This window comes from Ranitomeya variabilis, chromosome 2 (assembly GCF_051348905.1).
Source record: "Ranitomeya variabilis isolate aRanVar5 chromosome 2, aRanVar5.hap1, whole genome shotgun sequence".
Taxonomy (NCBI): domain Eukaryota; kingdom Metazoa; phylum Chordata; class Amphibia; order Anura; family Dendrobatidae; genus Ranitomeya; species Ranitomeya variabilis.
In genome coordinates this window covers 257,233,093-257,251,216 of record NC_135233.1, presented here as the reverse complement: position 1 = coordinate 257,251,216, position 18,124 = coordinate 257,233,093, and the positions used below count along the sequence as shown (strand labels likewise).

The 18,124-nt window shown below is 43.9% G+C and overlaps 1 protein-coding gene across 1 annotated transcript in view; it reads right to left on the bottom strand.

Annotated features, from left to right (window-relative positions):
- Positions 1-18,124, bottom strand: part of HMCN2 (hemicentin 2) — a 196,714-nt gene that overhangs the window by 107,504 nt on the left and 71,086 nt on the right. Inside the window, exons 5-15 of the mRNA XM_077284766.1 lie at positions 13,431-13,602; positions 12,742-12,848; positions 7,627-7,747; positions 5,942-6,205; positions 5,514-5,658; positions 5,206-5,327; positions 4,303-4,569; positions 3,093-3,234; positions 2,562-2,689; positions 2,367-2,480; positions 2,133-2,282 (exon numbers count right to left, since the gene is read on the bottom strand). Coding sequence (XP_077140881.1) covers positions 2,133-2,282; positions 2,367-2,480; positions 2,562-2,689; positions 3,093-3,234; positions 4,303-4,569; positions 5,206-5,327; positions 5,514-5,658; positions 5,942-6,205; positions 7,627-7,747; positions 12,742-12,848; positions 13,431-13,602 — 1,732 coding nt within the window. The remainder of the gene's footprint in view (positions 1-2,132; positions 2,283-2,366; positions 2,481-2,561; positions 2,690-3,092; positions 3,235-4,302; positions 4,570-5,205; positions 5,328-5,513; positions 5,659-5,941; positions 6,206-7,626; positions 7,748-12,741; positions 12,849-13,430; positions 13,603-18,124) is intronic.

The window sequence follows — 18,124 nt, the reverse complement described above, 5'->3', positions numbered from 1 at the left end:
ATGGAGCATCATGTGTGGCCATTATACAGTATTGAGCATCATGTGTGGCCATTATACAGTATGGGGCACTGTGGCCATATTTTTTCTTTATAATTATTGTATATAAAACAGTGTGATCGGCAGTGCTAAATGGCTGTGGTTGGGACATGGATATGGGTGTGACTAGTTGTGAAATGGGTGTGGTCAGAAACGCACACTTTGTACCTCCTTCTTTTCTTCAAAAGTTGGGAGGTATGGTACCACATTTGCCAGATCATGGCAAGTGCTGCAAATCCCATAGGGAATGAATGAGGCCAACCGCAGTGTTGCCGTAAGTGATCCGTTACGCGGCACATGCCGAAAAACTGCCGGATTTGCTGCAAAAGGCGACTTTCACATCAGCGATTCTTGCTAAAGTCACTGCCGATAGTGTCATACTCACCAAAGGGGGAGGCAGCGCTAAAAGTGCCTAGGGCAGCAGAAACTCTAAATACGGCCCTGGCCACATGGGTTTTTTTTTGCCTTCCTCTGGAACAACATGTTAGGGCATGTTAGGTTAGGCTATGGGGTAAATGCGACGCATCATCTCATTAATTTCTTTGGATTAGTACTTGAACTGAGCAGTTCTCAATATAGTTTTGTGTTAATTAGTGTTCTAAAAGTTTGTTCATAGCTTGATTTTTGCACTAACTTTATGTTGTTGTCTGTTTTCCAGTGAAAAGCATGAACTCATCAAGAAGAAGTTGTCTTAACGATCCAGACTCATTCTGTTACATTTGTGGTGAATACACACTGCCAAAACATAGAAGAAACATAACAGACTTCGTAAAAAAAGTGTATTTTGCCTATTTTGGGGTTATGCTTGGGGACCAAGACAAGTTTTGGGCAACACACATAGTGTGCAAAGCATGTATCGAATTATTACGAAAATGGAGCAAAGGACAAAGAAAAAGCTTCAAATTTGGTGTTCCAATGGTGTGGAGAGAGCCAAAAAATCATCATGATGACTGTTATTTCTGTGCAGTGCAAGTGCAAGGATTCAATAAGCATAAGAAACGAAAATGGGAGTAACATGGAATCTGCAAGAAGGCCTGTCCCTCATTGTGAAGATGTGCCTGTACCTGTGTTTACCATAAATAACAGTCATCATGATGATTTTTTGGCTCTCTCCACACCATTGGAACACCAAATTTGAAGCTTTTTCTTTGTCCTTTGCTCCATTTTCGTAATAATTCGATACATGCTTTGCACACTATGTGTGGTGCCCAAAACTTGTCTTGGTCCCCAAGCATAACCCCAAAATAGGCAAAATACACTTTTTTTTATGAAGTCTGTTATGTTTCTTCTATGTTTTGGCAGTGTGTATTCACCACAAATGTAACAGAATGAGTCTGGATCGTTAAGACAACTTCTTCTTGATGAGTTCATGCTTTTCACTGGAAAACAGACAACAACATAAAGTTAGTGCAAAAATCAAGCTGCTATGAACAAACTTTTAGAACACTAATTAACACAAAACTATATTGAGAACTGCTCAGTTCAAGTACTAATCCAAAGAAATTAATGAGATGATGCGTCGCATTTACCAACAAGTGCTATAAATAAGATACCAAAAATCTCAAAAACTTGAGCCAATCTGGCAAAACTGATGACATATTCAGAATCAGCACCCCAAAAATACCCTAAATTCGATGAAATATCTTTGGCACCAAAAATGCTGTTGACCAGTGTAATAGGAGCAGTCCTGATCCCTTCCTACTCCGGGGATTTACAAGGGAGCGCAGGACATCTATTAGAAAGTTGCAGAATGTTTCATTTTATCAAGTTTCTAATAGTTAGCGTTTTACTTCCTCACCATTTGTAAGAGCTGTCCGGGTGCCTTGGAACGAAAAATCCCAAACAGCCAATAGAGGTGGTGCCCAGGCAGCTGAGGGGTTGTCACAATGTATCAGCATAATTGCTATGAGCCTGTATATGATGCATTAGCATTGGACTGATTATACAGATACATTGCCACAAACCCTCCACAGTGTCAGGACAGGATTTTAGCCTTTGAACTGGAGAAGTCTGTCACATATTGTGAAGAATATTGGGTTTCGGTGAGTTAGAAAAGCTTTTAGGGTGAAGGATTAAGAATCATGGCTCTCACTTACTTCCCACTTCCACTAGAATGACGTCCGATGATGACCCTGCCTCATTAGAGGCCACACAGGTGTAGTCCCCGGCATCCTCCGCAATCACCTCCTGAAGGGTCAGCATCCCACCATATGAGCCACTGACGGGGCCTTTAACTTCCTTGTCACCTGAGGATGACGAAATATCCCCCATTATTAAAGATGCGGCAGCTGTCAGCATGGTGAAATGCCATCAGGGTACGGAGTGCTCACCCTTGTACCACGCCACCAGTGGGGGAGGCAGACCTTCAGTCCTACACTCCAGCACCACGTCATCCCCAATGGCTACTTGTGTTGTAGATTTTACAGCAGTTGCTTTAGGGCGCTCTGGAATCAGGCAGAGAAGGGTTAATCACGTCTGTCTAGCAGTGCCCGATCATTGCAGTTGACAAGGCAGCGGACACTCACCGGTGTATGTCAGGGTCAGTGCCCGCTCCTCTGTGCCTAAGCCGTTAGAGGCCACGCAGCTGTAATTCCCAGAGTCCTCCGGGCTCGGGTCCTTGATCAGCAGGATGTTGCCGGTAATGATCCTATGTCTGTTTTCAGACAGAAAATTTTCAGATGGGAGCACAGATGCTGCCGAATTTTGGGATCAGAAAACGCTGCGCAAAAAAGTACATTAAGAGGCAAACACTTTACAATTTACACAATTTTTCCTGCAGAATTTCACCATAGGGTTTAATGCTTTGTGACATTTTGCAGGATAATTTTCAGTGTAATTCTCTGAACAATTAGTACAGAATAAAAAATGGAAATGTGAACAGCCCATAGGGTATAATGGGTCAATGAAAAACACAGATAGATCATGTACGTGTGAATGGGGTCTATATTTTCTAGGTGGAGATAACTGCCACATGAAACTCGGTCTTGGTCTGGTTGTCTTAGGAAACATCCCAGGAAAAAAAACTACAGTGCCCAACCCTTTTCCAAGACACGCACTTGCGATCATTGTTCAGGAAGGTGTCGTAATGTTTCCAATATATCTGCGGTTCTGGATACCCAGAAACATCACAGAGGATCTTCACTTCTCCTCCATGAGACAACTGAGCAGAACTTGATTCAATCTTGATGCGTGGAGGCTCTAGGGGACACGGGAGACAAAATAAGCAAATTTAGAATTTACTTTGCTATTTTGTTGTAGTGATTCTACCCTCATATTCATTATAGAGTTATCCCCATAAATGTAATTGTATAGTGAATAACTTGCTGGTCTCTGGGAGTTGGGACATATGGTACCCCCAAATAATCCCAAGAACGTGATTGTGGAAAACTGAGAATGGAGATTTGCAGCACCATTCTGTATGAAGCGCAGGTGCACATGCACGGCCTCCTTTCCATTCACTGTCTATGGTGGGCGCAAGCGCAGCCTCTGCTTCATTCATTATATGTGGGGTGCACATGCGCAGCCTCCTTCCCATTCACTGTCTATAGGGTGCGCATTCACAGCCTCCGCTCGATTCATTATACGTGGGGTGCACATGTGCGGCCTCCATCCCATTCTCTGTCTATGGTGTGCACATGCGCAGTCTCTGCTCCATTCATTATCTGTGGGGTGCATATGCACGACCCCCTTTCCAGTCACTGTCTATGGTGTGCACATGCGCAGTCTCTGCTCCATTCATTATCTGTGGGGTACACATGAGAAGTCTCCTTTCCATATACTGTCTATGTTGTTTGCATGTGCAGCCTCTGCTCCATTCATTATCTGTAGGATGCAGATGTGCGGCCTCCTTTCCATTCACTGTCTATAGGGTGCACATGCATGACCACTGCACCATTCATTATCTATCGGGTGCACATGAGTACCCTCCTTTCCACTCACTGTCTATGGGGTGCTCATGTGCGACCTCCACTACATATTTCGGCTATAGGTTGCACGTGCATGTCCTCCTCTGGCAAAAAAATGTCTAGACTGCAGATTAGTCATAAACAAGTGGCAATGACACGTGATTTGCATTGTTGAAGTCTATGGCAATGGAGTCATGTGAAACTCGCGACCAGTAACTGAAAATACAACACATTTACATATCTGTGTTTCGGTGTGACCCCAAAGCAAATCATTGCATATGATCCCACAATGCGATCTGAGCGTCACAAGATACATGTTGACGTGTAGCCCAAGTCTCATATTTACTTTGCAAATACCGACCTTGTACGGCAAGCCAGACGCTGGCGGTGGTGGAGCCGTGGTTGTTCCTGGCAGTGCACTGGTAATGTCCTGCATCACTAGACTGCACATTCTGAATTTGTAAGGACGAGTTTGCCAGGATCCATAACCGCCCGTCCTTCAGTGCTTTTCCATCATGCTCCCAGGTGAGGTTGTAGCGGACATCTCCAAAAACGTGACAAGAGAGGACTGCCAGGTCACCAAGTGATGCTGTGACATTAGGGTGGAGTGAGATCATAGGCGGAGGATCTGCAGCCAAACACAAGACGAGTAATGTCATCTGCCATGTAGTCACAGATACGTGTCTGATAATGTAATGTCATCCAAACCTTCAGCTAAAGCAAAAACAGATCTGCAGATGGCAGCTCCCGGGTCCTGCTCTTGTGAAGAGGCTTCATATTCTATTCTGTAGGCAGCAGATACTGGGTGACAACCGATAATGGCTGACATGACCGAGTCAGTAGGGGTTGTCACCCACAAAGCTACATAGTTATACTAATGCTCCTTCTCTGACTATAGGGGCTCGATCACACCAGCTTATAAGTAACCGCTCCCGTTCTCATCCAGGACAGTGGGACGATAGTTTCTCATTTGTCATCGGTGTGCTGTCTGTATACATTCCGTGTTTTTGCTCCGCATGGCATTTGATTTTTTTCTCACACCCATCAGATTCTGGAGTGAAATCTCAGCCTGCTGTGATTTTTTTCTCATGCAAAATACAGCAGAGAATAAATCCGCAGATCTGCCCGGCCTCACTGAATAACATTGGTCCAAGTACAATAACATTTTCTTCTCACTTTGCACTCATCTGAATTGTACGGTAGTGGGAGTAAACCCTAAGTATCAGTCTTCACTGTGTTTCTGGGATTATATTAATGCACTTACCCGCAATAGATACTTGGGTTTGAGCAAATCTGGCGCCTGCGTTACTGATGGCCGTACACTGATAAACGCCTTCATGGCGAGCGGAGGCAGATGGGATCTCGTAGGAAGCATTACTGGACTCCCTGGTGGGTATAAAACTCGTCACATCACACTATATACAGCGTTACTATCCAACTACACCAGACACATGGGGTCACGTGTCAGTCGTACATTTATGATGGGTCTATTCCTCTGACAATGGCATCAGCCGGGTCCATGAGGTGCAATACAGAGGCCCACCGTCCCCACAGGTAAGTACGTGCACTCACGTGAATAGCAGCTCCTCCCCGATCCGCACCCCGTCCCTGGAGAACCGCACTCTGAAAGGGATATCACTAAGGACCAAGCAGGTTATGGTGAGCGCCCGCTGGTGGTATCCCTGGATGAGAGGTGCCACGGTCACAGCAGGAACATCTACGAGAAAGAATTTCCAAGTCATAATAACATCAAAAAATAAATAATTACTCATACAACAATATGACCCCAGACAATCGTGTGCCATGAAATGCGTCAGGCCAATACCAACAGATACATATCAATGGATCCTGCCATTGTGATCCGTGAATAAATTCTGTGAGAACGGCCGCGGAGTCCCCAAATATCTCCAGCGGCAGGAGTCTCAGCGGCCGAGGAATAATGGTATTGTAATTGTGTGACGTAAAGGAGCAATGTAAATTCTCGTGGTCTGGGCACCCACCTGGCACTATGTTGGTATAAGCCACATTGGAGAGCCTCTGGAACTTATACCCATTCTGGTCTGTTCCATTAATTTTCATGAAGAAGCTTGCAGGGGGTGCCTGGAACAGAGGCACCGTCCACAGCTGCTTACTGCGCTTGTACGGTAAGCGTGCCACCGGCAGAGAGAAGAAGGATTCTCCAGACACCCGCAGCAGGTCCAGATGGTTCACCTGTCCTGGAGGAGTGAGACCCGTGCAGTTTATCAGCGCCGAGATGAGAATTCCTGAAAAAGAGGAATACATTGTTTAATATATCTCAACATCCTGTGGAGGAACAAGTCTATACCAAGGACCTAAATGTAGGCACCTCTTACCAGATGATGGCGGGAGTTGTGTATGAAAACAATGTTCCCTTTCATACAAGTGAGTACACCTGTATTATAATCCAGAGCTGCACTCACTATTCTGCTGGTGCAGTCACTGTGTATAAACATTACATTACTGATGCTGTAGTGATCCTGAGTTACATCCTGTATTATACCCCAGAGCTGCACTCACTATTCTGCTGGTGCAGTCACTGTGTACATACATTACATTACTGATCCTGTACTGATCCTGAGTTACATCCTGTATTATACCCCAGAGCTGAACTCACTATTCTGCTGGTGCAGTCACTGTGTACATACATTACAGTACTGATCCTGAGTTACATCCTGTATTATACCCCAGAGCTGCGCTCACTATTCTGCTTGTGCAGTCACTGTGTACATACATTACATTACTGATACTGTACTGATCCTGAGTTACATCCTGTATTATACCCCAGAGCTGCACTCACTATTCTGCTGGTGCAGTCACTGTGTACATACATTACATTACTGATCCTGTACTGATCCTGAGTTACATCCTGTATTATACCCCAGAGCGGCACTCACTATTCTGCTGGTGCAGTCACTGTGTACATACATTACATTACTGATCCTGAGTTACATCCTGTATTATACCCCAGAGCTGCGCTCACTATTCTGCTGGTGCAGTCACTGTGTACATACATTACATTACTGATCCTGTACTAATCCTGAGTTACATCCTGTATTATACTCCAGAGCTGCACTCACTATTCTGCTGGTGCAGTCACTGTGTACATACATTACATTACTGATCCTGTACTGATCCGGAGTTACATCCTGTATTATACCCCAGAGCGGCACTCACTATTCTGCTGGTGCAGTCACTGTGTACATACATTACATTACTGATCCTGAGTTACATCCTGTATTATACCCCAGAGCTGCGCTCACTATTCTGCTGGTGCAGTCACTGTGTACATACATTACATTACTGATCCTGTACTAATCCTGAGTTACATCCTGCATTATACTCCAGTATTCTGCCTGTTATTATTGGAAACTTGATTTATCAACACAGCCCCAGTAATGAATATATACATGCTTCATCCTAAAGTGTCACGTATATAGCTTCCTCCCTGCTCCTGATTGTGTACAATAGGTTCAGGTGCGTTATTGAGTGAACAAAAACCCATCTTTCACCGTGGCAGGGCCTGGAGTGGTAATATGGCTCCTTGGCTATTGGGTGACCACTCTCGGAGATATTTGAGGTGTGTGACTGATTTATGACAATGCACCATAGATGTGTGCGCCCAGCCCTGTAGATATGTCACCACAATGCACATATTTCTCATTACCTTTTATCGGCCGCTCGATGACTTTCAGGGGATCTACAATGGCTGTAGTGGAGAATGCGGCACGGAAATCCAAGGTGCTGACGCCGGTGACTCTGACGGTGTGACGACCGCTGCTGCCGATCTGCAACACACAGAGAGATAACAGTTACATGACCGACAGATGAACACGGATGAGGATGTTACTTTATCATTACACATACTTGTTGTGACATCTTCATTTGGTTTTTTTTGTGTGTGTGTGTTTTTTTTTTTACAAAAAAAATAGCTACAAGCTCTGAATGTGGCATTTTCTATAATTTTTTCCTCTTTGACCCATTTTAGAAAAATCTTATGGTTACAAGTGGCGATCCAACCATGGATCTAAGCACCGGAGCAGTCAGCCTCAGCTGGGCTGGTGCACAAATTACTTGCCTTAGGGTATGTGTACACATTGCAGATTTCCTGCGGATCCGCAGCGTTTTTTGCGGTGCAGAAACACTGCAGATCCGCAAGTGATTTACAGTACAATGTAAATCAATGGTAAAAAAAAAATGCTGTGCTAATGGTGCGGAAAATTCCGTGCGGAAACGCTGCGGATTAAAAGAAGTAGCATGTCACTTCTTTTTTGCGGATCTGCAGCTTTTTTGTACCCATTCCATTATAGAAATCCGCAGGGGAAAAAAACGCAGTAAACGCAGTAAATCCGCTAAAAATCCGCACAAAAAACGCGACAAATCTGCACAAGATATGCAGAATCCTCACCAGAAATTCCTAAACCTAATCCGCAACGTGTGCACATAGCCTAAAGGTGAGAGGGGGTATGGCTTAAATGGAATTCTGGGTGTGGCTTGTTGCACAGGGGGTGTGGCTTAAATTGAATTTGGGTGTGGCTTGTTGCACAGTGGGGTGTGGCTTAAATTGAATTTGGGTGCGGCTTGTTGCAAAGGGGTGTGGCTTAACTAGACCACTATGCACAAAAGGTTGGTGCAAAGTAAGAGGGGGAGTAAAGTTAGAGAAAAGTTTCTAAATAAGCGCCAAGTTTATCATCCTGTACAAAGCGCTTTAATAAATCTGGCACCTTTTACAACTGTCCAGTAAATCCGCCCCATTGTATGTATCTGTGCAGCTCTGAGCCCAGAATATTGTACATTCATGGCAGAGTAACACAGTGGGCATGATCTGAATAACTTTATTAGTTCATCGTTTCTCATTCCATGAACAAAGCTTCTCTTGGAACCTCCAAATCGGTCCCAGCTGCCGCGTTCTCACCGGAAGAAACAAAGCAACATGGCGGATCGTTGGGAACGATTAGAGAGCCGAAATTCAAAGTCTACAGCAGCAGAAGGACCTGACATAAGGGGTAAATGAGGGGACGACTCGCCACGTCTGTGTGAGGCAATTAGGATGACGTGAGGCTGTCTGATGAGCGGCTTCATTAGGGTAACGAGCTGCTTCTCGCAATGTTTGGGAGGACCTGACAGAGAGAAATGGAATGAAATCAAGTAACAATAAACAAAGTCACAAGCGGAACTGATTCCAGACATCAAAGGAGCGGCCCGGGTGTGGGTCAGAGCTGTGGGGGGCGCAATATTTTACCATCTCGCAAAAGGAAAACTTCATTATATAATGAATTGGACAACATACAAGATCCTACTGATATCATTCTGTTAGCTTTCCAAGCTGCAGACTGACATTGAGCGTCAGAAAGCGGTCATATACGGGTATATATAAGCCCTTCCTGGTGGCTTTTGCAGTTTCATGCTCCCCTACTCCTTTTTTCATCTAAGAGCCATATATATAAACTAGATAGTGGCCCGATTCTAACGCATCGGGTATTCTAGAATATGTATGTATGTATGTACAGTATGTATATAGCAGCCACATAGTATATAGCACAGGCCACGTAGTATATAGGAGCCATATAGTATATAGCAGACAAATACTACGTGGCCTGTGCTATATACTATGTGGCTGCTTTATACATACATACATATTGTAGAATACCAGATGCGTTAATACAGGCCACGTAGTATATAACAGTGGCCACGCAGTATATAACCCAGCCCAAACAGTATATAACACTGCCCACGCAGTATATAACACTTGCCACGTAATATATAGCACAGCCCATGCAGCATATAACACAGCCCACGCAGTATATAACACAGCCCACACAGTATATAGCAGCCACGTAGTATATAACACAGGTGACGTAGTATATAACACAGGCCACGCAGTATATAACACTGGCCACGTAATATATAGCACAGCCCACGCAGTATATAACACAGCTCACATAGTATCTAACACTGGCCAGGTAATATATAGCAGCCACGCGGTATATAACACAACCCACGTAGTGTATAGCAGTGTGGGCACCATATCCCTGTAAAAAAAATAATTAAAATAAAAAATAGTTATATACTCACCCGCCGACGTCCAGCGAAGCTGTGCCGATGAGAGCGCGGCTGCCACCATCTTCCATTCCCAGGATGCGTTGGGAAATTACCCAGATGACTTAGCGGTCTCGCGCGCGCCTCAGCCGACTACGGAAGGTGAGAATAGCAGGTTTTTTTTTTTTTTATTATTTTTAACATGACATCTTTTTACTATTGATGCTGCATAGGCAGCATCAATAGTAAAAAGTTGGGGACACACAGGGTTAATAGCAGCGTTAATGGAGTGCATTACCCGCGGCATAACGTGGTCCGTTAACGCTGGCATTAACCCTGTGTGAGCGCTGACTGGAGGGGAGTATGCGGGCGCCGGGCACTGACTGGACGGAAGTAGGGAGGGACTAATTCTCGGCCGGACTGTGCCCGTCGCTGATTGGTTGCGGCAGTCAGGACAGGCAGCTGGCGAGACCAATCAGCGACGTGGGATTTCCATTACAGACAGAAGGACAGACAGAAAGACAGAAGTACCCCTTAAGCAATTATATAGTAGATACTATTTTTCCCACCAATATCGCCGCATGAGAACTTGTATTTTGTAGAATGAGTTGTAGTTTTGAATCACTCCATCCATTTTACTATTCAATTTACTGAAAAAAAAATGGGAAAAAAACCCCGAAACGAAACACAATATGACCATTGCTTGTTTTGTTTTCACAGCAATTACTGTGCAGTAAAAATAACCTGAAAATATGATTCTCCCAGCCTGCTCCATATCCCCGAGCCTACTCTATATCCACCTGAGCCTGCTCCATATCCCCCTGAGCCCACTCTATATCCCCCTGAGCCTGCTCCATATCCCCCTGAGCCCACTCTATATCCCCCTGAGCCTGCTCCATATCCCCTTGAGCCTGCTCTATTTCCCCTGAGCTCGCTCCATATCCTGCTGAGCCCACACTATACCTCCCTGACCACACTCCATACCACCCGGAGCCCACAACATACCTCTCAAGTCTGCTCCACAACACATTGAGCCTGCTGCACACCCCCTGATCCTGCTCCATACCACCCTGAGTCCATGCCATACTTCCCTGAGCAACTCCATACCCAACTGAGTCTCATCCACATCCCCTGATCCCGCTCCATACCACCCTGAGCCTGCTCCATACCCCCCAGCCCACGCTATACCCCTTGAGCCTGCTCCATACCACCCTGAGCCCACTACATAACCCACAACGACATAGGACATACCAGTAAAAGTCCTATGTTCCGGAAGGGATTAAACAATGATTTTTATCTACAGGATTTCACAGTTGTAAACCATTACCAAATGCTCCACCTATGAAACAACTGTTTGAATCTGGAGAAAAATAAATTAGAAAGAGGTTGTAAACGACCCCGAGGTCATCACCTTCCATACCTTTATTTAATTGATCTGTTGTCATAAAGGCAGCAATAAAACTGCCTGCAGACAAGTGACTGGCAGGGTCAGGTCAGCCGAACATGCTGTAAATCTCTGTACTGACCTAGTCCTGCTCACATGGGGGCAATTTCATGGTCTAGATAATCCTCTCCAGACTGATATGCTTTACCTGAACTGGCACACTGTAACAAACAGACAGAAGTGAGATGTGAGCTGCCAGCGTGCTGACTGCATGGAGAATTGTGCAAAAGTGGCAATCCTTTGGCTGTGTGAACAGGACGACTCCTGGATGTAAACAAGAATGTTTTCATCGACTGACAGGAAGCAGAGATCTTGAAAATGATGCTTAGAAAATGTGAAATCCGCAGCTTACCAATGCTTTCTACAGATTATCACCACAGAATTCACAATGAGGGTGAAATCAGCAACAAAATCTGTGTGTATTGCATGGAAATATTGCTGCAGATCCGAGGCTATATGTGCAAGTGATTTAATTTTGGCATATTTAGACATCCCCTGCAGTTCTAACAATAATCTTTTAAGGGAGTGTTCACACACAATTTTTATGTGGATTTTTCTGGCAAAAAAAAAATTATATTCAAAAATCTCAAAAACTGTAAGATTTGTGCACCTTTTTGTACAATTTTTTTTACACGGCATTTGCATATGTAGCTTTTTTTCCGATTTAGTGTTCAATTTTCAAACATTTTTCCAAGTAGATAAGACTCAAGAATGGACGTTCTTCTTTTTACACGCTGAAGAAAAATGGGGAAAAAACATCACCATGTGCACACTAGGTATGATTAATGGGAGCTCATTCAAGGAGTATTTGAAATGTGAATTTTGGAGCAGAACTTGCCCCAACATCTACATAACAAGCCTCGGTGTGAACATACCTTTTTACCTTTAACTTATTGATTTTTGTTTTTCTTGACGGTTTAAACTTTTTGGAAGAAAATGCATATATTATTATCAGCGATTTATTATTGGTAACATTAATATTTTATGGTGTTTTTTTATTTTGTCACATTTCCCATGTGTGTTTTTCCTGTTACTATAAAGGAAGTCTATGGGGAAAAACTCCCGGGAAATAAAAGCACATTTTGTAAAAAAATAATAATAATGATGCTTTGTATGTGTGATGTTATATTTTACTGTAGACTTTAATGTCACATCTGGCCACAAAAAAAATCCTGAAAAACACCATAAAAAATGTGGTGTTTTTCTGCAAAGTGCAGTGTGTGTGCACAGCCTGATGGTGCACAGCCGTGCACACAGTGGGAAGCACCTCGCCAGGGAGCACAATGCACAGGACGTTACCTTAATGACCCATATTCCAGACACTGTGGGCTTCAGTCCCAACACCAGAGCTGAATTAGGGATCCGGAGCAGCTCCTCCAGGCCCTGGCTAGCGGAGAGCACTTTCCCTGCCAGGAGAGAAAGAAGGGGTCAGCTCTGTCTCCGTGCGGTGATAGCCGCCAAGTACACAATGAAGATTACAGCAGAACAGGCCGGACGGGAACACGGAGCCCGGGGGGAGAGAAGATGTCTCCAATCAGAGCATATTACTGTGAAATTTCACTGTTACGTTTCCAAAGTTACCAAGATTAAGAGAAGTACAGGCAATCAAGGAAATGAGAAAAATTAGGCACATAGATTTCTGTAATCTGGCATCTGATAATCCAGAAACTCTTTCAATCTGTCTCCTATGTCAGAAGATCGAGCAGTAAAATAATCTGTGACATCGCAAGATAATATCTGGATATGTGATACTATGTGTCTTCTTTCATTCTTCTATGAATACCATTAATCCATAGATTTTGATTGTCTGGCACAGATCAGAACCTGGATCGTCTCCAGGCCTAAACCCATCTTCCACCTCACAGCAAAATTCCAGTACATTGCTGTACAATTTAAAGAGCATATTCACACTGGGAGAAAGACGAGTGAACCGCTGAAGAGAACTCATGATTAAAGGTAAGGTGGGATAAGGAATTGTCAGCGCTCACCGGTGGGGTCTGTGATCTGGATATGAGGATCGGGACCACTCAGGGAGATGGTCACTTCTTTAAGGCTTGGGTCGAATGGTATCTCCCACTGTCTATTCCCTGCCAACTCGTGGTCTGTGGACATCAGGTGAACCTTGGAGGCCTGGATCGCTTCCTCCACCCACTTCAGCACCTAGGAAAGCACAAACAGCCATAACAAAAAAAGAAACATGTATACAGTAAAGGTACCGTCACACTAAACGATATCGCTAGCGATCCGTGACGTTGCAGCGTCCTGGATAGCGATATCGTTGTGTTTGACACGCAGCAGCGATCAGGATCCTGCTGTGATATCGCTGGTCGTTGATTACAGTTCAGAACTTTATTTGGTCGTCAGATCGCCGTGTATCGTTGTGTTTGACACCAAAAGCAACGATGCCAGCAATGTTTTACAATGGTAACCAGGGTAAATATCGGGTTACTAAGCGCAGGGCCGCGCTTAGTAACCCGATGTTTACCCTGGTTACCAGTGTAAAATGTAAAAAAAAAAACAGTACATACTCACCTTCGCGTCCCGCGCCGTCCGCTTCCTGCACTGACTGAGCGCCGGCCGTAAAGTGAAAGCACAGCACAGCGGTGACGTCACCTCTCTGCTGTTAGGGCCGGCACTCAGTCAGTGCAGGGAAGCGGACGCGAAGGTGAGTATGTACTGTTTGTTTTTTTACATTTTACACTGGTAACCAGGGTAAACATCGGGTTACTAAGCGCGGCCCTGCGCTTAGCAACCCGATGTTTACCCTGGTTACCCAGGGACCTCGGCATCGTTGGTCGCTGGAGAGCTGTCTGTGTGACAGCTCTCCAGCGACCAAACAGCGACACTGCAGCGATCGGCATCGTTGTCTGTATCGCTGCAGCGTCGCTTAGTGTGAAGGTACCTTAACAGTGACAAGAAAAAGATAAGCAGCCACATGTAAGAGAATGTTCCTGACTACACCATGTTCCAAATTATTATGCAAATGACATTTTTCTCGGAATTTCCTAAATGGTCAGTGCGAATCACAGTCAGTCTAATAAAAGTCATCACCCGTTAGAGTATACATCGAATTTCATTGAAGAAACCTCCCAATGATAACAATATAATCTCCAAAATTAATAAAAACTCAAAATGCACTGTTCCAAATTATTAGGCACAATAGAATTTCTAAACATTTGATATGTTTTAAAGAACTGAAAATGCTCATTTGTGGAATTTGCAGCATTAGGAGGTCACATTCACTGAACAAAAAAGCTATTTAACTCCAAAACATCCTAACAGGCCAAGTTACATGTTAACATAGGACCTCTTCTTTGATATCAGTCTGTGACTGTTAGTTTGTTTACTGTAAGTGATATCTGTAATTTGTATGTAACCCCTTCTCATGTACAGCACCATGGAATCAATGGTGCTATATTATTAATAATAATAATAATAATAATAATAGTATCACGTCCACAATTCTTGCATCCATTTAACTTGTGAGTTTTTGGAGAGTTTCTGCTTGTATTTCTTTGCATGAAGTCAGAATAGCCTCCCAGAGCTGCTGTTTTGATGTGAACTGCCTCCCACCCTCATAGATCTTTTGCTTGATGATACTCCAAAGGTTCTCTATAGGGTTGAGGACAGGGGAAGATGGTGGCCACACCATGAGTTTATCTCCTTTTATGCCCATAACAGCCAATGACTCAGAGGGATTCTTTGCAGCATGAGATGGTGCATTGTCATGCATGAAGATGATTTTGCTCCTGAAGGCACTTTTTTATACAATGGAAGAAAGTTGTCAGTCAGAAACTCTATACACTTTGCAAAGGTAATTTTCACACCTTCAGGAACCGTAAAGGGCCCTACCAGCTGTTTCCCCATGATTCCGGCCCAAAACATGACTCCTCCACCTCCTTGCTAACATCGCAGCCTTGTTGGGACATGGTAGCCATCCACCAACCATCCACTACTCCATCCATCTGGACCATCCAGGGTTGCTCGACACTCATCAATAAACAAGACTGTTTGAAAATTAGTATTCATGTATGTCTGGGCCCACTGCAACAGTTTCTGCTTGTGAACACTGTTTAGGGGTGGCCGAATAGTAGGCTTATGCACCACAGCAAGCCTTTGAAGGATCCTACACCTTGAGGTTCGAGGGACTCCAGAGGCACCGGCAGCTTTGAATATCTGTTTGCTGCTTTGTAATGGCTATCAATCAAACACACAAGGCCTGCACCCCAAGAAGATCAAAGGATGGTGCAGAAAGAGTCACTGCAGGTGCCAGAATAAATTCTGGCACCTGCAGTGACTCTTTCTGCACCATCCTTTGATCTTCTTGGGGTGCAGGCCTTGTGTGTTTGATTGATACTAATACTGTGTATTTTTCACAGATTCTATTTAGGTTTCATGGACTACAAATCTAGGGATACAGCCTGGCAATCACAAGTTGCGCAGGTGTTTGACAATGGTCCCATTAGTACAACTTCAGGTGAACAAGGGAACATTACAGCTTTACAAATCCAAATTAAAAAACTTCTACACAAACGGACAAAAATCTGGTGGAATAGGGCATTTTTAGAGAACTATATTAGGAAGGGGTTAATACCACGTGGTCTGCGTATCCAGGTGTTCCCCTCCTTCCCAGTGACTGATGACTCATTTACTTCCAAGTGGGAGGATGTTTGTTCCAAAGCGTCGGTGCAATTCATGGAACTATTGGTTGAGTTTAATAAAAAATCTATTTCACTATTGGGGGACGGTGGCATCACAGAACTCCAGCACCCACTCAGGTATTATATTTATATCTACTTATGACCTCAATGGTTCCAGTCTGCTTTCAACTTTAGGGGTGGTTTACAGCCTCTCTTATACATCCTTACTATTTGTGAATATGCACTACTATTTGGAGCCTGTGAGTGTTTTTTCTTTCACTATAATCTATGTTTGACTGGGTTCTGGTTTCTGTGGTGCCATCTACTAATGGTTTACCTTGTCATATCCCTATTTTACTTCTTTGTTGTTGGTATATTGTTTTCAATAAACTTTTTTGCTATTTTTATTACTTGTTGTGGTGTCCAGCTTTTATATGATTGTTTGTAATGGCTATTTAGCATCTGCTCTCTTAATCCGATGAACTTGCCTGGCAGAAACCTTCCTCATTATGCCTTTATCTGTATGAACTCAGTCTGTGCTCAGATTCAGCAACAAATCTCTTAACAGTACGACGATCACGCTTAAGTTTTCTGTAAATATCTAATGTTTTCATCCCTTGACCAAAGCATTGCACTATTTGATGCTTTTCGGCAGCAGAGAGATCCTTTTTCTTTCCCATGTTACTTGAAAACTGTGGCCTGCTTAATAATGTGGAACATAATTTTTAAAAAAGAAGAGAATGTCCAGCTTCACCGAATCCGTAAAAAAGAGTTTTCATGACAATGTCATGATTAAGGGAGCTTAGTCTCCAGAAACGCGTTGAGATTCTTACCCATATGGCTCGTGCTGAAGTCTGTATCCTCTATGCTTAAAGTTTGTGAATAAAGAAAACTTTTTTTTACGGATTCGGTGAAGCTGGACATTCTCTTCTTTTTTGGATTCTATACGCCTGGACACAGCGGGTCTGTGCTCCCGAAGATTGGTTTATGCATCACGGGTGAGCTGGTTTATATTCCTTCTACATAATTTTTAAGTAGTTTTCCTTTAATTAGAATCACCTGGAAAACTACGGTAATTATCACCTGTGTTTAAGATTAATTTCAGTGATCCATTGAGCCCTGAGACACAATACCATCCATGAGTTTATTTGAAAAACAAAACAATTAAATCTTTATGACACTTAAATCCAATTTGCATAATAATTTGGAACACGGTGTATATAACTGCACTGTGGTCATCAGAGAGACCACTAACATCAGGTTATAGACCACAGCCATCTAAGAGAGACCACAGATATCAGGAGAGACCACTAACATCAGGTTATAGACCACAGCCATCTAAGAGAGACCACAGATATCAGGAGAGAGACCACAGCCATCATCAGAGATCACATACATCAGGAGGAATCATCAGAGAGCACAGCCATCATCAGAAAGACCACAGCCGTCATCGAGACCACAGCGGTCAGCAGAGAGACCACAGATATCATTAGAGACCACAGATATCATGAGAGACCACAACCATCATCAGAGAGACCACACATATCAGGAGAGACCACAGCCATCATCAGAGACCACAAACATCAGGAGAGAGAGACCACAGCTATCATCAGAGAGACCACAGCCATCATCAGAGACAACAGCCATCATCAAAGATAACAGCCATCATCAAAAACACCACAGCCGTCATCGAGACCACAGCGGTCATCAGAGAGACCACGGATATCAGAAGAGACCACAGCCATCAGAGAGACCACAGTTATCAGAAGAGACCACAGCCATCAGAGAGACCACAAACATCAGGAGGGAAATCACAAACATCAAGAGAGAGACCACAAATATCAGGAGAGACCACAGCCACCATGAGAGACCACAACCATCATCAGAGAGACTACAGCTATCAGGAGAGACCACAGCCATCATGAGAGACCACAACCATCATCAGAGAGACCACAGCCATCATGAGAGACCACAACCATCATCAGAGAGACCACAAACATCAGAAGGAAAATCACAAACATCAGGAGGGAGATCACAAACAT